Source organism: Meles meles, chromosome 7, assembly GCF_922984935.1.
Source record: "Meles meles chromosome 7, mMelMel3.1 paternal haplotype, whole genome shotgun sequence".
NCBI classification, from domain to species: domain Eukaryota; kingdom Metazoa; phylum Chordata; class Mammalia; order Carnivora; family Mustelidae; genus Meles; species Meles meles.
In genome coordinates this window covers 24893865-24917381 of record NC_060072.1, presented here as the reverse complement: position 1 = coordinate 24917381, position 23517 = coordinate 24893865, and the positions used below count along the sequence as shown (strand labels likewise).

General features: G+C 41.1%; 1 protein-coding gene and 1 non-coding gene across 2 annotated transcripts in view; one reads left to right on the top strand and one right to left on the bottom strand.

The window, feature by feature from the left end:
- Positions 1–22627, bottom strand: part of LTA4H (leukotriene A4 hydrolase) — a 32083-nt gene extending 9456 nt beyond the window's left edge. Inside the window, exons 1-14 of the mRNA XM_046011453.1 lie at positions 22364–22627; positions 16111–16241; positions 14181–14301; positions 12519–12587; positions 10583–10687; positions 9534–9586; positions 6778–6850; positions 6361–6501; positions 5552–5575; positions 5030–5100; positions 4441–4552; positions 3408–3552; positions 2096–2199; positions 1349–1419 (exon numbers count right to left, since the gene is read on the bottom strand). Coding sequence (XP_045867409.1) covers positions 1349–1419; positions 2096–2199; positions 3408–3552; positions 4441–4552; positions 5030–5100; positions 5552–5575; positions 6361–6501; positions 6778–6850; positions 9534–9586; positions 10583–10687; positions 12519–12587; positions 14181–14301; positions 16111–16241; positions 22364–22522 — 1379 coding nt within the window. The 5' untranslated portion in view covers positions 22523–22627. The remainder of the gene's footprint in view (positions 1–1348; positions 1420–2095; positions 2200–3407; positions 3553–4440; positions 4553–5029; positions 5101–5551; positions 5576–6360; positions 6502–6777; positions 6851–9533; positions 9587–10582; positions 10688–12518; positions 12588–14180; positions 14302–16110; positions 16242–22363) is intronic.
- Positions 22628–23037: 410 nt separating this feature from the next.
- Positions 23038–23109, top strand: TRNAD-GUC. The gene has a single exon. It is a non-coding gene; the product is annotated as a tRNA-Asp (tRNA).
- Positions 23110–23517: the final 408 nt, after the last annotated feature.

Genomic DNA, 23517 nt, shown 5'->3' with positions numbered 1-23517 from the left:
AAAATAAATCCTCTGTTTTGCAACAACAGTGGAAGAGACTGTATAAGGTACAAAAATTCTTGCAAAACATCCCTCTTTGTCCATAAATGATGCTTGCTTGCTGTGAAATGTTTCTATTAGAGAACAGTGGGGGAACGTGCCCCTGTGGGCCTCAATGAAATGAGTTTTGATTAGAAGTTGCCTCTGCACCTCTGAAAGAGAGTTTGAGCCCTTGGGGAGATTATTAGCCAGTTAAAGCAGTGCCTTCCTTTGAAGTAGCTGCCAGTTAATCTTCACTAAGTAGCCTGGCTATGGACTGCAGAGAAAGCCTTTTGTTTGTCCCCAAGACCAAATGGGATCAGAGGCAGTAAATTGCTCAGGCAGTAAATCACCTTCAACTAGAACATTCCTTAGCACTGATTTCATAAGGAACAATAGAACCATACAAAACCTCTGTTGATCTCTTTCTGGGTGTCCCGAAACTTCCTTCTCGTTGTCATAAGAACTAGGTAAGGATTAGCCCGGGGAAGGGAAGCAGCCCTTACTTATGGCAAGATCCTAAGAAAAGCAGGGAGCAAAACCAGATATGAGCCCAGCTCTCATGGTGCTTCAGTGTTGTGAAGAAGAAAGAAAGACTTTATCACACACACTGTTACCACATGGTAACAGCAATGAAGAGGCCAAACACAGCACCAGGAAACCCTAAATGGGGACCGGACTTGGTCAGAGAGGTCAAGGAATACTTCCATGAGGAAGCGGCTCTTGAGCTGAGATTGGAATGTTCTGGCAAAGAGTACTGCCAGAGCAGGGGTCGGGGGGGACAGCATGGTCCTGGCTGGAACATGTGGTAGTTCGCATCCTCACATGACACGTGAGGACCAGAGTTTAGGTCTCTGATTCAAGGGGGGTATTTAGTATCAAAGGCAGTATAATGGAGGGGTAAAGACTGCCAGGGTTTGAATCTCAACCCTCACTACTTACTGTGCGAACTTCGGCTGAAGACCTTTACCTCACTAAGCCTAATGTGCCTCTTCTAGAAACGAGGCTGACATCTTAGAACACTGCCGTAATGATGGACATAACACTTATACAGGCTGTATTTCTTACTGCAGAGGTGTTGAAAGAAAGGAAAATATCTTCTCTGTATCACCGTCCTTCAGCTGAAAGGAGGCATTCCATCATGATTTGCAATTAACTGAATTTATAATTCATGGAAATGTTTCTTTTGACCTCAGAGTTAAGGGTCAAACACCTACAACTGCTCTGTAAGTGGTTACTGCTTAAGGAAGTGATCAAACCCTGTCGGGTATCTTGAGGAGCCCAAGAATTCTGGAGAGTGAGAAGGAAAGCATTAACCGGAAGAACTGACTTGGGTTTTACAGGAGGCATTCCAGGAGAGTAGAGCCACGCATTCCAGTCAACTTGATTGAGAAGATCAGCCTATGAACACAAAGAACACCAAGGTTGCTACGGAATAACTTTTTCCATCGGGGGTGGGGTGGGGGAGGTGTGACTATCTAAAACAGACTTTTAGGTCCTCAAATCTAAAATTTTATCTGCACTAACATGTCAAGATAACTTCTAAGTCTCTTTCCTAAAAAAATTCATATATATATATATATATATATATATATATATATATGTTTTTTAAGATTTTATTTATTTATTTGACAGACAGAGATCACAAGTAGGCAGAGAGGCAGGCAGAGAGAGAGGAGGAAGCAGGCTCCCTGCTGAGCAGAGAGTCCAATGTGGGGCTCGATCCTAGGACCCTGGGATCATGACCTGAGCCTAAGGCAGAGGCTTTAACCCACTGAGCCACCCAGGTGCCCCTAAAATAAAGTTATATTAATCAGCATTATTCCGTTAAATAAAGCAGGAAAATTAATTATATACAAGAACTAAATTTCTGAAACCTACTATTGCAGATCTCTCCAAATATTCACATTAGTTCATATTGTTGAGATCACATTTTACATAGGACAAAGTACCAGGAAAGGCTGAATCTTAAATTCTAAACCAGTACTACTATGAAGGAATTCAAATCAGCCTAACAAATAGCCATTAAACACAGGTATACTGGGCATAGAAAATAAGAAAGCTTTTCAAAACCAACCTTATCTTTAAAGTGGGAATACAGGAAATCCTTCCAGTCATCAGTGGTTATGCTCTTGTAGGAAAATTTTTCAACATAAGCCTTTAGGAATCCTAGGAAAACCTCTAAGAGTTAAAAAAAAAAAAAAAAAAAGTCGATTAATGGAAAGGTAACTACTGAACACTTTGGGGTGCTTGGTATGGTACTCTTGCCCAGGGAAAACAGAGAGCTTTCAGAGAATAGGGAAACCAATAAGGGTTTTAGGGATGAAAGAATGTTCAAATCAGGACGTAGGACTTAAGCCAGGCCTTGAAAAATATATGTAATTTGGTGGAAGAGAGAAGAGAAATCCTAATGACAAGAGACCAATGCAATGAAGAAACAGAGAAGGAACCCACAACATAAATTCTAAAAGTAATGGCCTTAGTGTGACCTGAGAGGAGAAGAACGAGATGGGACAGGCAGAATGCGTGTGGCTGAGGGAGGGCCTTCGAAGTCCGTGGACAAAGGGTAAGAGCCCAATGCCCATCAGGAGGGGAAGGTTACTTGTATTCAGCATATCTACATCACGGACAGCTACGGTGACATTAAAGGGTATACAGATTTCTATGTTCTGAAATGGAAGGATGTCTGTGGAACACTGCTGAATTAAAAAAAAAAAAGTAGAACCAATGTGTGTGTGTGTGTGTGTGTATAAAATGATCCATTTTCTTATTTTTTTTTTTTTTTTAAGATTTTACTTATTTGAGAGAGAGACAGTAAGTGCGAGCAGGGAGAGGGAGAAGCAGGCTCCCCACCTAGCAGGGAGCCCGATGTGTGGCTCAATCCTAGAATGCTGGGTTCATGACCTGAGCCAAAGGCAGACACTTAACTCACTAAGCCACACACACGCCCCAATGATCCACTTTCTGTAATTAAAATATATTTATTTGTCTGTTTGTTCATTTATGCTTAGAAAAAGACCTGGAACCATGCACACCAAACTGCTAACAGTGGCCATCTGGGGACTGGAAAGGGGCTGAGGGACTCTTCACTTGTCATGCTTAGAAACTTCTGTACTACAGAATTTTTTTCACGGACCATATACTATTTTCCTAATTTTTAAAATACTGATGAGTTTTCTTTAAAGTCAGGCAACACACTTTTGCATTCAGCTTATTCAAGGTTTAAAGCAGAAGAGGTCACATTAGAAAATGATACGGGTTTTCTTTAGCAGCTACACACAAAATGAAATGAAAGAATAAAATGGGACAGAAACAACAGTTAAAAATCCTCCTTATTCTTCACATCGCCCTCCAAAACAAACAAAAATCAGAAAATGCCAACTACTTGCCTGGGCCCCCAAGAAGTTGTTCAAGGTAAAAGAGTAAAGCAAAGCCCTTCTCGTAGGGCACTGAAGAATATGCAACATCGGGGTCCACGTTTGTCAGATCAACCACAAGTTTGGTGTAAGGATGCGTATCTCCAAAGGTCTTTATCTGCAAGACACAAAATTAGATGAATGTTCAAATATGGATACTGGTCATTAGCATGCAAGCAAGCTAATAGGGAAGTATGACTTCGTTCAAAGGCGTAACTTTAGGGGAACTTACACTGAAAGACTAGAAGTTAGTTGTAGGGTATGTTAGCACAAATTTCTCTAAGTCTGTTAATGGAATGCCTATTTGTGTCATGTTCTGTGGTATTTCCTGTTCAGCAGTAGGCTTTATTCTTATAAAAAACTAGGAAAATGTTTCAATGCCTGGTCAGCAAATTCAGCCTTTGGGAGGGAACAATGAAAAATTCAAACTAAGTAACTGTATTAATGGCAAAGACCCAATGAGGTCCTACTGGTCATGAACATGACATTACACAAGATAATGACTAGCATGTATCAATACCATATTATACCAGGGCGCCTGGGTGGCTCAGTGGATTAAGCGTCCAATTCTTTTGCTTTGGCTCAAGTCATGACCTCAGGGTTCTCTGACTGCACCCATGTGCTCAGCATCAAGTCTGCTTGGGGTTTCTCTCTCTCCCTCTGCCCCTCCCCTCTGATGCAGCCCCCTCACCACTCTCTCTCTCAAACAAATAAATAAAAGCTTAAAAAATAGAATATTACATCAGTATCTGCTTGATTTTCCACACCTGGCTTTTTTTTTTTTTAAAGATTTTATTTATTTATTTGACAGAGAGCGATCACAAGTAGGCAAAGAGGCAGGCAGAGAGAGAGAGAGAGGAAGCAGGCTCCCTGTTGAGCAGAGAGCCCGATGCGGGGCTCGATCCCAGGACCCTGAGATCATGACCTGAGCCGAAGGCAGAGGCTTAACCCACTGAGCCACCCAGGTGCCCCTGGAGAAATGCTTTTTAAAGCATGACTCACTTACCGAATTCTGTAGTTCTCCCCATCCTCCCAGTGCGTGAAAATGTCGGAACTTTTCTCCAAACAGTCGTCCACAAATGTGGCGTTCTAAATACACAGTATGTCCTTCATTTAACCTAAAAAGTATTTTTTTGTGGGTAAATAAAATAAAAACAGAGACACAGCTGAAAGGAACAAGAAACTTAACAAGTATTTTCTTTTTGGCTTTGCTACAGAGTAAAGCATTGTAAAGCCTGGACACTACAGTCTAAGCAGATTGCCTATGTGCCTGCTCTGCATTCCACTCAGAGCAATGGGAGGGAAGTGCAGCCCCGAGGACGGCAGTGGGGAAAATCCAGCCACGGTTCTCATTTTTCATTCCCACGTATTAAAATGTGACGCTACCAGCACTAAGTAAGAAGCACGAGCCGAATACTCTTACTCCTCCTAACACTGAGAAGCATTGTGGAATTTTTTTAACTATCTACCTAAGAGATGACGACAAAGAAAAACAAGATATTTCCACCAAACCAATTCAGAGTGGCGGGAGGCAGGGAAGGAAATTAATAACAAGAACCGATAAAGAAACAGTAATAATAATAAAGAAATCTCACCAAAAGTGGTCCCAAGTTTTGTTGGTCACTAGATTTCCTGTCCAGCTATGAGATATTTCATGTGCAATAACCTAAAGTGGAAATGAATAGTAACAGTGGAAGGGATTAGTAGAACGCATTGCCTTATTCTAAAATAACTCCGCACGTAAGCATTCTAGTTCTTTCAGTTCCACGTTGTTTAATTTCTTTTTAACATCAGCTGAGATATTTAGGGAGTTAGTTGAGCAAACAAATCATCACTTAGCAAAGGCAAAATTATAGTTTAAAAAATTAGAAACAAAAAGTTATTTAGAAAATATTAAATGGACACATCACTCCTTTAAAATGCACTTCATAAACATATGAAGAGATCAGACCATAAAATGTTATGATGTCTATTAAATCTAACTGTTAATGTAACAACAACCCCTGAGTTATCTTTTATAACCATATCTTCAACATAATAATACAATCGATATTTTAAAAATCAGCTGAATTCTTAGTTCTTTGAGGGTAAGACTGCGATAACAAATTTTAACTTACGTTGGAGAGTGACTTGTCTCCTGCCTAAAAAAAAAGAAAAGTACCTTAGTATTCAAATTACAGACTACATTTAAAAGACTGCCTACATCAGGATGTATTCCGACATTAATAGTGCACTGTATTTCTACTATCATACTCAAAGGGGTTCAAGACCAGAGTATGTACTGGGAAAATAAAACCAAACATGCAGGACTAAAAAAAAAAAAAAAAGCCTGACTCTTTCTCTCCCTCATCTGGGAATTTTTCCAGAACCAGGAAGCCCAGGATACCTATCTCTAACTTCCAGGAAACATTTCTCCTTCCATTTTTTTAAAAAAATATCTGTTCTTATTTCCTTTATGTAACTTATTCTCGTCTAATTACCCACAGCATACTTAAGAAAAGTCTGTAGTGATTTAAAGTAGCATACAAAGGCATATAAATTATATACTGTAGGTCTAATCCTTCCCTATACATGCTAAAGTGAGTTTTGGTTCGTTTTGTTCGACCCGTCCCTATATGCTGAGTGTAAATGGTCTAGTTTCTCGTCTGGATACAGAATTTGTCCCTACATTGGTGTGACACCACCTCCCCTCCCCCACTGCCCCCATACACCTTTAGTTCTCGTCTCCCTAATGGCTAACTTATTTCCTTTTGATAAAATGAGATGACAAAAATAACCATAATAAGCAAGAACATCAGGAAGAGGAGTTATACAAATAAGAGAAAATATGGTTTAAAAAAAAAGATTAGGAGCCTAAGGCTCTTCACATCCAACTGTTTGTATGTGAGAAGAACTCAGCCATGCACACAGACAGGCTCACACTCACCAGCAGAGTGGGGGTTACGAAGGTGAGGCAAGGATTCTCCATGCCACCGTACGGGAAGGACGGCGGGAGGACCAACAGGTCATACTGCCCCCATACATACGGTCCTCCCAGATCTTCTGCAATTTTAAGCATAGATTCAGTCTGGAAAATGAACGTGTATATATTTAAGTGTCTTAGTCATTATAGTGATGAATTCCTTGAAAGTACATATTGCTTTCTATGAAGGTTATAAATTAAGGATGTTCATTTTAAATAATACTGATGCAAAAAAAAAAAAAAAGTAGCAACTGCAAAACCACATAGAATAAGAGATATTTGATTCTCTGACCACATCACTAAACACCATTGCATTTCATACTTAAAGTCTTAAACCGATTGTCTACCAGGATTATTAAAAAGGATAACTCTATGACCAACCTCAGAAAATTCGTAAGCAGACTTTTCCACCTGCTCTTTCTCAGACCAAACCAACGTTCTTGGGCCAATTTGCCTGCAAAATTAAAAGGCTTAATAAAAATGAAGTTCAAGACACATTATTCATTTGGTTCTAGGAAAGAGCTAAAGTAGTATATAAAAAGCCTGACAGTAGTAAGATTTGCCATGTGCTCTGGGAGGAGGGGAGGTTTAACAGCCTCTCTGAGATACAGTCCACCGCTGTGTGCACACCAGAAAATACGCAGCTCTCTGAGGAGGCACCGTCTGGGCCACATGAAAACAGAGATGTAAGGTGCCCCCAAAGATTAGCTAACTGGCTCTGGCAAGGACTTTGGGGATCCCCCAGTCAGGCTCAGTAAGTGGTTATTTGCTATGTACGTAAAGGTTGAACACTCACAGAAGAAGAAACAAATAGAAAAAGAAGGAAATCTGTCTCGTGCTAGAACATGGCTGAAGCTTGAGGACATTATGCTCAGTAACAACCCAAGCCGGTCACGAAAGAACAAATACTCTGATTCCACTTGGGAGGTCTCTAAAGTGTTCAAACTCATAGAAACAGAGAGTAGAATGCTAGTTACCAGGGGCTGGAAGGAGGTGGAAATGGGAGTAGTTGTTTAAAGGGTACAGAGTTTCAGTTTTGCAAAATGAGAGTTCTGAAAATCTGTTTCACAACGGTGTGGATTTACTGGGCGATACTGACTGCTGGGCCGTACCCGTAAAAATGGTTAAGAGAGTAAATTTTGTGGGATTTTTAGCCGCAGTGTAAACCCAGAAGAAACAAATAGAAGTGCGTCTCACTTACAAAGGACTAGAACACAAAAATATTTTTTTCATCTAAATTGCATCCTAAAAATTTTCTGCGGAGCCAAACCCCAAACAACAAGATTTCGCTGAGGTGTCGTGCCCCAGAGAGGCGGTGGACTCTAGAGCAGCTGCTTCTCCAACTTTCATGTGCATACTGATGATCCCGGACTCTTGTTCATATGCAAATTTTGATTTAGTAGCTCTGGGATAGGACCCAAGAATTTGTATTTCTACCCAACTCCCAGGTGATGCCAAAGCTACCAGTCTCTGGAACCATACTGGGTAGCAATGGTAACCGACGTGCTGTTATCCAACAAATTTAATGAGAGCCCCAAGTATGAGCTGCATGTGTCATTTTAAATTGCCTAGAGGCCACATGTCCAACAAGCAAAATGGAAGCAGATGAAATCAATTTTAACAATACACTTTGTTTAACCCAATACATCCAAAGTAGTATCATTTCCAGATGGAATCAACATAAAAATTACCGACGAAAGAGTTGACGTCCTTTTTTTCCTACCCAAGTGTTTAGCAATCTAGTGTGTATTTCACACACATCGCAGGCGCCATGCGGTCAGCGGCTATCTTGCCCGAGAGGGCACATGTTTGCAGCACAGGCTGCAAAGTCAGCCAGCCTAGATCCGGGCCCTGGCCCTGACATTTCCTAACCGTGTGACCATGAGGCAGTTATTAATACTCACAGAGCATCAGCTCCTTTATGGGTCAGATGGGAAAAGCAATCCCATCTACTCCACGGAACTGGGGATTCTGTGCCCTAACGCTCGGGGGTCAGCACTCCGATCATTCCTAGAATCATCATCTAGTGAGTGTTTCCCGTAGGCTGGAAGCTTTACCTATATTGGGTCGGTTAATTCTCATAGAAATCCTTTGAGGAACATAGTATTCTTTCCAGCCGTTAGGAGAAGAAAGGGAAACTCAGAGGTGAGCTGCCCAAGGATGCTGATAGTAACTGCTTGGAGCTGGAGCTGGGTTTACCTGACTTCTTGATCTTGTCCACATCTCTGGCAATTTAAAGAAAGTAAGGCCTACCCATATTCTTAATTTTGAGCTCTTTAGAAGTAAGACTTAGCAAAAAATTAAGAAGGAAGGGCACCCGGGGCGCCTGGGTGGCTCAGTGGGTTAAAGCCTCTGCCTTTCGCTCAGGTCATGATCCCAGGGTCCTGGGATCGAGCCCCTCACCGGGCTCTCTGCTTGGCAGGGAGCCTGCTTCCTCCTCTCTCTCTCTCTGCCTGCCTCTCTCCCTACTTGTAATCTCTATCTGTCAAATAAATAAATAAAATCTTAAAAAAAAAAAGGGCACCCTAGCTATTGGTAAAATTTTAATAAAGTATCTTTTATTTCTGTAGTATTTATAGGCTTCCATGTGCTTTTTAAAAAATTTTTATTTATTTGACAGAGATCACAAGTAGGCAGAGAGGCAGGCAGAGAGAAAGAGGGGGAAGCAGGCTCCCCGCTGAGCAGAGAGCCCGATGTGGGGCTCCATCCAAGGACCCTGAGATCATGACTAGAGCCAAAGGCAGAGGCTTAACCCACTGAGCCACCCAGGTGCCCCCTTCCAATTGCTTTAACATATCTTACCTCATTTGTTCAGGGAAAGGGAGATATTGCAATTTCAAGGTTGAGGAAATGGAAGTTAAGAGAAGTGACTAGTTCAAACTTATATTAGAATCCAGATCTTTAACTAAAGGCCAGAGCATGCTCACTCTGGAATACCCAGAAAAGCTGAATGGTGACTGGTGAAGACTTTTTTCATTTAAAATTCATTGTTATTTACATTTTATAATTAGATTTGAATTTTTCCAGCTTGTTATCATGTGATGTGCATAAATGAGCTGCTAGTTAATCCTGCCAGAGATTCAAGATACTTCAAGCTTAATCTTTTCGTAAACCTCAAAATTTGTTCAAAAGCTCACCTGCTTTCTAAAGCTCCAACAACTAAAGCAATCAAGTAGCAGGGCATGGGCACCTAAAAGGAGCAAAACACATACACACACACACACACACACACACACACACACACACACACACACACTTGAATTAGTGCTTAGAAAAGTTACAGAGTAAGACAATCCATATTTAAATGTAAATTCCTTTTCAGATCTCACTGTTCTCATTTTTAGGGGGTTAAATAGTTCAAAATTGTGATGTAAAACATTTCAGAACATCTATTTCTCTTTTATTTTACTAGGAAAGGCAGTCTTACGTGAAAAACATGCCTGCACATAATATTAACAGGTCCATATCAAGCATTCTCAAAAATTAGCCTATAAGAGGAACCGTGCTTTTTTCTTAAGTTTTTCGGGTTTTTCCTTGACGTGAAACAATTTTTTACTTCCTTTTTTTTAAAACCACTCCTGGTATATTTGAGAGACATATAAAATAATCCAGCAGTAATAGGAAGCTGAAGGTTTGGGAGCTTGGAATCCCAGATGCTGGTTGGAAGCAAAACTGTACTGTGGTTCAATTACATGTTCTGTTAAGAAGGTCAATTTAAAAAAAAAAGCATGTGTAAACACACGCGATTCATTAAAGGTCAAAGATACAAGTCAAGTTACCAGCTACATAGAAATCTTAACCTTAAGGACTGTAACAGAGTTGTTTTTTGTTTTGTTTGCTTTGGTCTAATGCAGCTCCTCTGTTTGTAAACACTGACCACAGGCCTGCCCTGCGGTAGGAGGGTCGGCAAAGTTGAAACAACAGAAAACCTGCTGCTAACTGTGATGAGAGAGAATGGGATCAGGCCCCGTGCCCCACTTTGCTTATTCAATGACCCCTTTCTTTAGTCCAACTCTGTGAATAGAGCCCAACATTTCACAAGCACAAAAGAAATGAAGAACACAAAAGACAGAAGCTACTTTCTAAGTTCTGAAATATTTCAAAAGCGATTTTGCTCTCTGGATAGGTAAAAGCTATTTATAGTTCACCAGCAATGAAAACAAAAATGCAGGTCCTCAGATCTTACTTTTTGGCTGAATTTATATATTTTCCTGCTTGGGTCTTCTGGGTCAGGTGCTTCTCCATCACGAATGGCACTCATAAGTGCCACTAATTCTTTAGGGACAGAAACCTAATCAAGAAGAGAAGTCATTTCCAGTTCCAAAGAAAAGATTCTATGTATCCTTAATTATATGTGTAAAATAACGGACTTCCCCCTTCTTAACTATGCAATAGACAGTGAGCCCAATAAGTTTGGACTTAGCAGCTTTATAAATAAACTAGCAATAAAAAAAAAAAACTAGCAATAAATAAAACTGGCTTCTTTAAAAATGAATGTGAATTATCTATCTATCCATTCATCCATCCATGTTAAGAGTATTTGGTAGAAACTAGATTAAAATTCCATCTCCGCTACTTACTAACTGCATGGCCTTGGAAAATGACCTGCCTGAGCTTCAGTTTCCCCATCAAACAAGGGTAATAACCTCACGGGACTACAGCAAAGAGTAAATTACAGAAGAACAATCCAGCAACCTTCCTGGCAGGGCTGGCCACCCGTGTCTTCCTCCACACGCTCAAAACAGATTCACAAGGTTGTATATTCACTTTAGGACAGTGAATACAGTTTTGAATAGTTCTATATTTAAACCATAAACTTGGAGTTACAAATCAAAGAGCTTTTTAAGGGTCATGATTGTGAGAAACTAAAAGTTATTGCCCAGAGCCGTGAAATAACTTTCTCTGGGAATTTGTATGGAAAAGATGCTGACGGGGCAAAACTTAGGGTCATTTAAATGTATACCCAAGCTCCATGATCCTGAAAGTTTTATTTCTAATGAATGCTAGAATTAAGGACTAGCCCTCCAATATTAATGATCTAGCAAACATACATCCCGTGAAGTTCTAGACTTTCATATTCTCCTTGCCTGGCCCAGTATTTAAAGTTATTTTGGAGGCAGACACAGAATCAGAACTTCCAGAGCCAGTACCACAACAATCATAAACCTAGAGCTAAAAAGCACTTGAGAAATAATTTAGTTCTGCTTCCTCCCTTTGTTTAGGCAGTGATGTGTTATACAGATGAGACAACTCCAGGTTTTGAGGTCATAAGACTTGCCCCAGGTCATGCAATCAGTAAGTGGTAAAGAGTCCAAAACTGGAGATTCTTTGTCTCCGAGTATACAGTTTTCTACGGCACTATACATACTAGGTGTGGTTCGGTTGTGCGACGATCTCGGAATCAAGAAGTCCCCATAAAGACAGGTTGGTCCCCAATTCTATTTGCTTGGTCTGAGTAGGACTGGCCTGGGACCTAGTACGTACATATGTAGGTAGGTATGTATTTAGTATCATTTAGTTGGTTAGGACTTACTTATTATTATAGTCCTTTTTGTAAAATGATTAGCAGTATCTACAAGAATCAGGTGGAAACGTTCAGATAAGTCTGCAATCTAAGCCTGTTAGGGGACCTAGACAGAGGTTCACATGGCTATAGAGTGCATTTCTAGAACCTATAATCCTACAAATGTTAATTTTTAAAAGTTAAAAGACATTGTCCCCAAATTTTTGTCTTGAGATCTGCTATTCTGAATTCCCTTTAAAATCAGAATAGTACCCATTTCCTCTTACTTTTTGGCTGAATTTATATATTTTAGAAATGTTAACTGCCTTTAGAAAGAGAGATGCAGGGGCACCTGGCGGGCTCAGTCACGGGCGTGTGTGACTCTTGATCTCAGGGCTGTAAGTCATGCCCCAAGTTGGTTGTAGAGATTACTTAAAAATAAAGTTTTAAAAAGAGAGATGCAAAATGAGGTCCACAGCTTCTTTGTTATATTTCATGTAGAATTTAATTAAGTAAAATATTACTAACTATAAAAATCCAACTCTTAACTCTGCTTATCATTTATAACACATTTACTTACATGAGTCATTTATTTCAGTTAATAATTTGTGATACTTACCTCTGCGCTGTATGTTAATTTCACAGAAGGAGTGTCCTGGCAAGGAAGAATTGCCCTGCAGTGGATGGCCTGAGAAGAGGGAGGGAAAAGAAAAAGCTATTTCCCTTTCTTATAGATCACGTCGTTAAGAAATCATTAAAATTGCAGCACTGCCCTTAAATATATTCTTTTTAAAAAATATGTCTCATATTTTTTTCAGATCTTTTGAAGGAACAAAAATAGACTTGTGGATAGAAAAGTCTGATTTCCCATTTTACTTTTTTTTTTTTTTTAAGATTTTATTTATTTATCAGAGAAAGAGAGAGAGCACAAGGAGGCAGAGAGGCAGGCAGAGGAAGAGAGAGAAGCAGGCTCCCCACTGAGCAAGGAGCCTGATGGCGGGACTTGATCCCAAGACCCTGGGATCATGACCTGAGCCAAAGGCAGTGGCTTAACCAACTGAGCCACCCAGGCGCCCCTGATTTCCCATTTTAATGTATGGTCAATCCTCACGTTGCAGTTGAAGCATGAAGCAATGTAAGCATTGTTTCTTGTTCTCCGCCCTGAGTAACAGCAGTGCTCAGTGAGATGGTGTTAGGAACCCCAAGGAAAAAAAAGGCTCTTTAGTGAAATAAAACTGAGAACCATGCATACTACATTCCTGTCTTACAGAATCGTTTGGAGCATTAGCCTCCTGGAGACTGAAAAGACCCACAATAAAGAAACCTGTTTGAATTCTTACACTTGTTTTAACAGGAAACCATCTTGTTCTGGTTAGTTATTAACATTTAATGGGACGCCCATGTTCTGAGGAGAAATGCGTGGGGAGTGTTGCTAGAGGCTTGACATTCCAATCTTACAGCAAACTTTGAAAGTAAAAGTTAAGAAGAAAGGGAAGGAAAAGAACAGCCTTTCTCAATACCATCTAGACTTCTATTTACATTTCAGTCTAAGGTTGTGTCTATCACTTAGGAATACTGAGAGGATTAACTGTGCAAAGTACCTAATAAAAACTACAGTAAGTGTTTAATGAAATGAGTTCCTTTAACTGTAAATTATTTAATTACTAACAGAATTAGTTTTTTTCCCCTTTTAGAAGGTAGTTTAATATGTATTATCCTTGTGACAGATTGTCTCCAGTGATAGGATTCTTTATTCTTAGTTTTTAAAGAGAAAACAGAAATAGTTTAAATCATATATTTAATATGTTTACATAACATAGACATTTGTTAAAGTATAAGGAAAATCTGGAAATGGCTGTACACCTATCTCAGTGATGGTTACTTCTGGGCAATAGTGTCTGGAGAAGGTTGAAACATCTGACCTTTCACTTTCACTTTTCTTTACTGTTAACATTTTTCATAACCCGTACCTATTACTTTCATCTTATTAATTTTTTCCTTTCTATTTTATAATGATTTCTTGAGTGCCCACTCAGGAAATATGACCTAGACAGTCCACTTTAAGTGGACATGATTTCAAACTGAAGGGTGTTTCTTTTTAAAAGTGATGTATGAATGTGTTAGTAATGAGATATCAATGAAAATGCATATCATTTTTATAACATAAATTAAAACGCTGTCTTAGGGAAGACCCAAGTATCCATAAGACCACTGTCCAGTTTGATTCAGTAAACTGTACTGGGAGTTTTTTGTACAACAAATCATTCCCGATCTTTTTTACCTGGCACTGACTAAAGAGATAGGGGTGTTCCTTCCCAGAAGTTTGTTCAGGAGTGAGCCACTGGAGAGCCGAAGACTTTGGAGAGGTCTCAAAAGAAATTTCTATAACGACTTCTTGATTTCTGTATGCAACAAACAAATACATTAGTAGAGTATAATTCAATCTAACTGACGTCTGAATTCATAACACACAGACTAAACAATATAGATAATAATTTATAAGGTCTTGTTACTGATGGCAAGTCAGCTGTAGGAATGCTGGGTCGTCAGTTCCTACCTGATGTCTGCCTCTGGCTGCCTTCCACGCTATTGCTCTAAGTGCTTCCGAAGACGTAACAGGGACCGATATTCGTCAATGACACCACTGTGTGTCACACACTTTGCACCTGTGGTATCCCACAATCTTTCATGACAGCGGGAAAGAGGAAGAAAGAGTTTTGGAACTTTGACTAACACACAGCGGCGGGTGCTGGAGCATGACACAGAGTAGTACTGGTCTGTAAACGGGTATGGGACCAGTCAAGAAATGGAGAGTAAGCATTTAGAAGCTTTAAGAGTCACTTTTATGTCTGTTGAATCTACGGATCAAAAAAGGGTGCTTGTTGGGGCGCCTGCATGGCTCAGTGGGTTAAGCCTCTGCCTTTGGCTCAGGTCATGATCCCAGGGTCCTGGGATAGAGCCCTGCATCGGGCTCTCTGCTCAGCAGGGAGCCTGCTTCCTCCTCTCTCTCTGCCTGCCTCTCTGCCTACTTGTGATCTCTGTCTGTCAAATAAATAAATAAATGAAATCTTTAAAAAAAAAAAAGGTGCTTGCTTTTAATCTCTTCTTCCTAGTAATTCACTTTTATTGCATTGTGTAAAAGAACTGGTCCTTGGCCCCAGATAGTTTGAGCAGCACCAATAATGAGGAAATAGCAAAGAGCACGGGAGAGGAATGGCGGGCCAGTGTGCAAATCCTGACTCTGCCACCTACTGGTGGTGCTGTGAACTGGGCAAATGACTTGGCCACTCTGTGCCGCAATTCTTGATCTGTAGAATGGGGTCAGTAAGTTACGTGTGGGTGTTTCCCTTCTTTTTCTTTTTCTTTTTTTAAGATTTTATTTATTTTATCTGAGAGAGAGAGAGCATGAGAGAGAATGAGCATGAGCAGGGTGCCCCATGTGGGGCTGGATGCCAGGACCCTGGGATCATGACTTGAGCCGAAGGCAGAGGCTTAATGCTTAACAGACTGATCCACCCAGGCACCCTGCCCTTCGCTTTCTTAAACAAGAAGAGAAGGCATGAAAACATTGGCCTTTGAAAGGTGGGGTCGATTACCTTTGTTTTAGGTGGATGGTTTTCTACCCTTTTTTCCCTTCCTAATTTATCGAGGAGTGGGATATACTCCCAATATGACAATTGTGGCTGCCTCTTTCTTGAGTAAGTTACTTTATTTCTCTGAAGTTCCCATTCCTCATCTGTAAAATGGAAATCAAACCACAAAGGGCTACCATAAGAATCAGAAAAAGGAAAGTCTAAGGCATTAGCTTAAGACTGGTACACAGAAGCCATTCTATGTCATTGTCATTATCCCATTAATAAAAGTGGCCGGCCTTCGGGGAAAAGGTGAAAACTGCAGCTTGGAAGGGCTTCCCAGATCCTGAAATGCCTCCTTCAGATGGCATTTCCATCCCATCATCACTCTAGATCACTCCCATGATCAGTAAAGAAGTAACAGTTATCAAAAGTCCTATTCTTGAGTATTTCATACAATGAATTTCTTTAGAGTCTTAAGAACATATAATTTTCACTATAAGCTTTAATCTGAACAGATCAGTAAGAGCACCAATTACTACATACACACAAACTAGAAATAGGAAAGGAAAATTGTCTAAATTAAAAACATTTTTCTCCATCATTTAGCTATATAAAAGAGAAGGATAACATTCATACTTGCTCAGAGCAATAGGAAGAGAGATTTCCATTGGTGATCCTTTGTAACTTTGTCTTTCTCCAAGAGTATATTTGACTTCTTGTCCATTGATTACTGCTTTTTCTATTGTGAGGTCCTTTGTATCCAAGGTCTAGAATTAAGTTAGTATTTTTAAATGATAAGGAAATTACTTAGTATATACCAGAGAAAAGTAATATTAGATAGATAATATTATCTATATATAGATAACTATAACGATTACAGAATAGAACTAGTTGCTCACAGAAAGCAAAATAGAGTGAAATTACAAGAATTAAAGGAGCCAAATATTAGAGTAGGTCGCATCTCTTGGGACTCTATGCTTCCTGAAAGATTTTTCATTCTAAAGTTTGCATATAAATGGTAATTAGGTAATTCCGGGATAGTCACACAAATTTAAGGTTTTAAATACAAATCTAATCTAACTTAGAATGTCTTTGCTCCTGTCTCCTAAAACTTAACTTCTATGCCCCCCCCCAAAATCATCTATAACTTAAGTTTCTTTCATCACGACTCCTCGATATATCTTATTATATATTTCTTCTTGGGATTCATATAGTCCAGCTCCTATGTACTTTCATATATCTGAAATTTAAAACAAACCTTGGCACTCATTAGGCAAATAAGTGGGCTGTACATCACCGTTATGGATATAGAAAAAGCCTGACCTGGTGTGCTAAGTCCAACCGAAAGACCTACAGAAAACTGAGAGCCTATCTACTTGCCATGGCCCATTAAGGACAGTCAAGGACTTTCCTGCTTTATGCAGGAGAGGAGTGGCAGCAAGTATCTGAGTGTTTTCCATCCCCTGAAGTCCTCTGAGCCCTAGAGACCATACCTCTCACTATCTCTCAACTCATCTTTTGTTTTAGAATCTTCAATCTTCCTGTGCCGAAAGACTGCTTCCAAACAACCTCAACACGTCTTCCACCTTACGTTTGAAATTTCTCTTGATCCTTCTGCCCTGATAACTGTTCATCCCTTTCTTAAACTCCACGGGCAACCTGTGGCTGCTGTTTCCACTTTTTCATCAATCTCTCCTCCTTCCCTCTCTTCAGTCTGGCTTGCAGCAACTCTGCTGCTGAAAGGGCAGGGCATGCCTCCTGGTCAAGAGGTCTTCTCTGCTCAGTAATCTGAACCTCCACCCCCTCATAGCCCTTATGGGCCACACCATCTGTTTGAAGTCCTTTCCATGGCTTCTTTGACTTTACACATAAATGGTTTTCTTACTCGTCTAATGCTATCCCCCCCTTTCTAGCTAAAAATGGATTTGTCCCAATGTTCTAGCCTCAATCCCTTGATTTTTTAAAAAAGATTTAATTTATTTATTTGAGAGAGAACGTGAGCAGGGGGAGGGGCAGAGGGAGAAGCAGGTTCCCTGCTGAGCAGGGAGGCCCCTATGTGGGGCTCTCATCACAGGACCCTGGGATCTTGACTAGAGCAGCTTAACTGACTGAGTCATCCAGTTGCCCTGGATTGCTGGATTTTCTTACCATAACCGACACTCCCTTGTTCTCGCTCATCCCGTATCATCAATCAATTCCTCCCTGCCATGAGTACAGTCTGTTTCTATGACTGGTATCCCTTCCACAGGACTGCCACTGGATCTCTCTTAGTTGCCTGCTTGACATTTCCATGGGCAATATTGCCTCCTATTCAGTGGGCTTCTAAAAATTCTAAAAACAAAGCCAGCCTTATGTCCCCTCATCAGTTCTCTCTGCTAATTTCTCCCTTCCGTTAACAGAATCCACAAGGTACCTAAGGTTTGAGATATTCAAATAATCCACAATTGATCCCTTTCCCAAGTCCCCATGGCCAATTAACACGTTTTTCTTTCACACCATCCCTAGACTTTCTTCTCTTTCCTTCTACCACTGCTCTTGGTCAGACCCTGCCTTAGAACTACATGTGATGCGGTCTATCTCTGGCATCTTTCTATTGAAATCTGGCGGGCAATAGCACGGGGAGTTAGAAGGCCGGCTGCCTCTCTTTCAAGTTAGTTAATTGCACGATAAGCTCAGGAAAAGTCACATGGGCAATCATTAATTTGATCCCTACCTCTCTACAGTCAGCAGTATTTGGGCAGAAAGAAATCTCTATTCTGTTTTTTTGTTTGTTTTAAAAGCAGCTAAATTTGTTCGGGGTGCCACCTGTTTCCCTCTGAATAGGTAATTATTCCTTTCGGGTTACTTTCCCTGAGGGGTACCGCCACGATTCCTTTCGGGTTACTTTCCCTGAGGGGTACCGCCACGATAGCTGCTCTAAATTAGTAGAACTGACTTAGCTTCTTGCACTTGCATATTCAGAATATTTGGTTTTATTAGGTTTACATCTTATTAAGGAGAATAGGATTCCTCCTTTCCCCCTTTACATTCCAGAATCTATTTCTGGCTATCGGACTTATTTTAGAAACTTGATTACAATATCTATGTCTGTAACTTCTCATGTTTATACTACTCTTATAACCACAGGATGAATCAACTGACTCATTTCCCAGGGAGATATATGTGATTATCTGTACTGCCTAAACTGTTTTAATCTAATCAAAGATCAGAAGGGCCAGATTAGGGTGCCTGGGTGGCTCTGTGGGTTAAGCCTCTGCCTACAGCTCAGGTCATGATCTCAGGGTCCTGGGATCAAGGCCAGAATCAGGCTCTCTCCTCAGTAGGGATCCTGCTTCTCCCTCTCTCTCTGCTTGCCTCTCTGCCTCCTTATGATCTCTCTTGCTGTCAAATAAATAAATAAAATCTTAAAAAAAAAAAAAAGAATTGAAAGCAGGGACTCGAACACATATTTAAAAAAAAAAAAAAGGAAGAGCCAGATTATTGTCTTACTATTTTTTTTAAATCTTTTCAAATCCTCCGTACTTATTAAGTCAGTCCAAATCTCTCCTATAGCATTTACTGTACCACATTAGAATGGTATGTGTTTTCTATTAGACGGAGGGTTCTTAAGAAGACATAGAATGTTACTTAGGCTTGCATTCCCAGAGTTTAGCGCAGTGCCTGAAAAAATTGTAGGTATCAATTAATGCATTAAGCAAATCCTGAGCCAGGAGAAAAGGAAAAAAATGCACTGTTTAAGCTGTGTATTGCCAAGTCTTAACCTCAACTATCATTCTCAAATAACTTAAGAAATTCCCCTTCAAATTTCACTAATAAATGTCATTAAACAATTGATTAAAAACAGTGATAGAAAAAAAAAGAAAACTGGGTAGATGAAAAGTTGGAACTAGTACTTTTCAACAAAGTTTTACTGAATACCAATTATATATGTAAGGCTGAGATACCATATGTAGTTACAAGAAACAGACCTACCAATAGTAGGAAGTTACTAGGGAGATAATTTACTGTATCTCACAGTATCCTCTTCGAATAACACCCCAAAAAACACTTCTACTTCTAAGCAGCTGGCTAATTGCCATGGAATATATAACTAATTCCCTTTTTGCACAGGCTGCTGGGAAGCTCCGAGTAAGCCTCCCAACCCACTTCTTTTTTCCTTGGGCCATGTGTTTTGTTTTCCCAATCCTTATTCTCTCTTCCTCTGAATTCTTAAGTTATTTTTAATTATAATGTATATGTTGTTTTAAACAGACTCAAATTCTTTCTGTGACAAAGCATGGCTTAAATAAAAAAGCTTTAGTCCTCAGTATTATGTCTCTATTTACATTTTCTGTCATTTGCAGGGTGCTGCAATTTTAAAAAACGGGGTTATTGTTAAAACCAAAACCAAAACAAAACTTTAATTTTGTTTCCGGCTCAGCCATTTACGTAGTGAACACTAGAGGGTTTGCAGTCAGAAAGATCTGTGTTCACTTCATGGCTTCTACCACTCACTAGTGTATGATCTTGGCCAAGACATTAAAACCTCTTTGAGCCACCAGCTGACAGAACTAAAAACGTTGCAAACTTCAATAAAAGAAACAAATGCTTGGAAGTTATCACCAAAGAATACTGAACTTGAGCACAAATAACCCAAACTTCAAAAGGAGGGCTCCTTCAACATTTCCCCAGCTTGAAGGTCTTCAAGAATGGAGACAGCAAGGACACTTGATATCCTCACCAAGCACTGCCACTAGGTCCTCTCTATTGGTGGTGGTGAGGTGTGGTGTTTTCTCACCTTCAAGACACTGTTAGCACTATTATTAGTGTGGCCCATATTAAGGTTCAGGCACTGCACTCTAATCAAACTCATCCATTAGTTATCAAACTTTTTGAGTGTCCTCCACATGGCAGGTGCAATACTAAGAACCTGATAGAGCCATGAAACAGCCCTACCTTCAAGAAACTGTATTCTAGTGGCGGAAAGAAGCTGAATTTGAAGAAATAAAACCAAACTCTTGGCCTCAAGTTGTCATTCGCCATAAGCAAACAATTAAAAACAGATGTCACTCTACCAAACTAGCCTTCCTTGTATAAAATCTAAATTATTATCATTCTAGGCTCTAATTTACCAAACAGACATGCCAACCAGACATTATGATTTGAAAGTCTTCTCTCAAGATTTGGGGAATGCAAAAACAATGGGCAGCTTTGAGATTAGGACATTGAAGACACATTCTTTTCAAAATTTAGGCATCCTGTCCCTTGCTTCCTCAAGGATCACAGAGTTAAACCTTTATTTTTACAAAACAGGTGAGAGTGCAAGGTCATACTAAGTAGTGATTAACTATCAAAACCTACTTTCTTATAATAAAAAGGGAAATCTCATTGAAATGGGACTTTGGCCAATCCTGCCTGGGCAAAGCTGCCTGCAATGAATGATAGCATGGTACTTCAAGTTGACCAAAGTACAACCTACAGGGAAATGGTTATCTTCTTGCTTATAGTACCTTATTTTCTTCCTTGTAGTGCTTTTGGTGACTAAACAGCAATTCATAGGGGAGTCGACCAACTTTTCAAATCAGCATTAGTCTAGCAAGATGTTAAAGAATGAAGAGTAGGTTACCTGGTCTATTAGTTCATATTAATGAACTCAGAATATAGCCTATGACCCAAGGAGTCAAGAGAACCACCAATTCTTATCTAAATTTATAATTATGCCCAATTAATTGACCCCACTGATTTCCCACCATCAAGCCCACAACACTCAGTGATTAGGTTGCTTAATGGCCTGCTTAAGTAGGTATCACAATGCTCTAGGCACCATACACTGTGGCTGGTCTTTCTCTGTCCCTCTGATTTCCAAAATTCTCACCTATGAAATCCTTCAGGTGAAAGGTACAATCTAAATACTATCACTTTGAGTAAGAACACTGAAAACAGGTTATGTGGTACAGAGAAAATAATTTAATAACATTCCATAAATCTAAACAAGTTTTTCGTCACTGAAGTGGCTTAGCGATGTTGTAGAAGTAGATTTCTAAGAAGCGCAATTATTACTCGCTCGCTGAAACCAGCTATGTAATACACTGTACTGAGATATGCTTAGAAAGCCTGAATGGCCCACCCTCATTACATGAACTGAAGAGAAGGGTGATAAAGGTACAAGGACCACGACCCTGGAAAAAGAGCTGCATCTAGAGCTAGCAGAGACTGAAAGTATCAAAGCAAGGGAGAGGGGTTTGGAATGGATGGTAGAGAGACTGAGGACAGATTCCGATGGGTCGAGGGGGACTGTCCTGCATTAGTGCGGGTTGAAATAAGGTGCCTGGGAGGAAAGGGTCGGATCAACATCGACAGGACATACGGTCTGAGACTAAGATGAGACTACGGCCTGAGGAAGGTAGGCTGGGGACTGGAAGAAATTCGGGGCCTGAGAAGGGAGTTCTGGGCTGCAGGCCAAAGAAATGGGGAGGCCACAGGGGGCTTAGCGCTGGAAACGAGGATAGCGGGGGAGGGAGGATTCGGGCTAAAATGAAGCCTGAAGCTGGGTGAGGGCAGGACGTGAATGCGGCGCTGGGATGTGCCTAAGGACTGAGGAGGGGAGTCTGGCGAGTGGGGTGCAGGAGGGGGTCACTGAGGTGTATGCAGCGGGTGACGAAGGGATGCAGAGACAGAAGTGGAATTGGGAGGAGGCGATATAGGGTGTGTGGGAGCCGAGGAAGGGGAGGCTGAGAAATGAGTGAGGGGGAAAGGGAGGTGCGGAATAATGAGCTGCGGGCTGCGGAGGGGCACCGAGGGATGCGCGAGGCAGACCGGAACGTGGGGCTGGGAAGGGGCAGCAGCGGGGTGAGGGACGAGAAGCGGGCGGCCGGGGAGAGGCGGGCACTGGGCGCGCGTCCCACCGTACCAGGCTTCGCAGATTGTCCTCCTGAGACTGCACCGTGAGCGCGGCGGTGCCGGTGAGCACCCGGCGGGTAAAGTCGACGCTGCAGCGCAGGTGCAGGTGCTTGGTTCGGCAGACCGAAGCCGGAGAGGCCAAGGAGCATGTATCCACTACCTCGGGCATGGCTCTGGGGAGTCTCTCCGCACGCCGATGCGCACCCTAAAACCAGCTGCCCGACTACTCGACTGAGAGGTAGAGGAGAGAAGGAGGGAGGTAAAGAAGAGCAAGACCGACTCGTGGCGCCCGCCGGGAAGGGAAGTTTCGTAAAGTGAGAGAAGAGTGAGGTGTAGCGTGGATGGAACTACAAGTTCCGTGGTGCAGCGCGAGAAGGAGTGCGCTTTGCTTCCTGGGAGTGTGTGTGTGTGGAGGGGAGCTGAGAGGACTGGGAGCATTCCTGAAAGGGGAGGAGGAGGAAGAGGAGGGGAGTGGGGGCTGCTGGAGGATGGGTGGGCCGACGGAAATGATCAGAAGTGCAGCGGGGAGAACAACTGGGTGCTTCCATTTTAGTTTCGTTCGACTTCGGTGGACGTTGCAATAACAATGCAAGGATGTCAGAAACTTTGATGGCAGCCAATAGTGAGGGCGGGGGAGGGTGATAAGCAATAAAACTCTTGTGGGAGGAACAGCTTCTGTGCGGTTCCTCGTTAGTATAGTGGTGAGTATCCCCGCCTGTCACGCGGGAGACCGGGGTTCGATTCCCCGACGGGGAGACACGGGAAGGTTTTGTTTTTAACAACCGTGATGTAAGTATTTCTCCCAACGTTTTAAAAGTTAGTATGAAAGAAAGTCAAATTAGTTGTCAGCTTTACATTTTAAGAGTTGTTTCATTACTGGCTTGCCATGTTGGCAACCCAACATACGCTAAATTGTGTCAGTTCAACAAATTTTTCTTTAGTGCTACTTATGTACGTTTCCAGCCCCTGGAGAGCAAAAACTGAACAAGCCAATATTCTTCATTTTAGAAACCTAGGGAGGTCATTTCAGTATACTGTAATGAGAGAATTCTGTTATAGGAGTATGTGCTGGTGGCAACACTGGAATGCAGAGCTGGGACATCTAGCTCAGCTCTGGGGCCCTTTCAGAAGGTGAGAAAGGGTTGAAGGATGATTTGTTTTGGG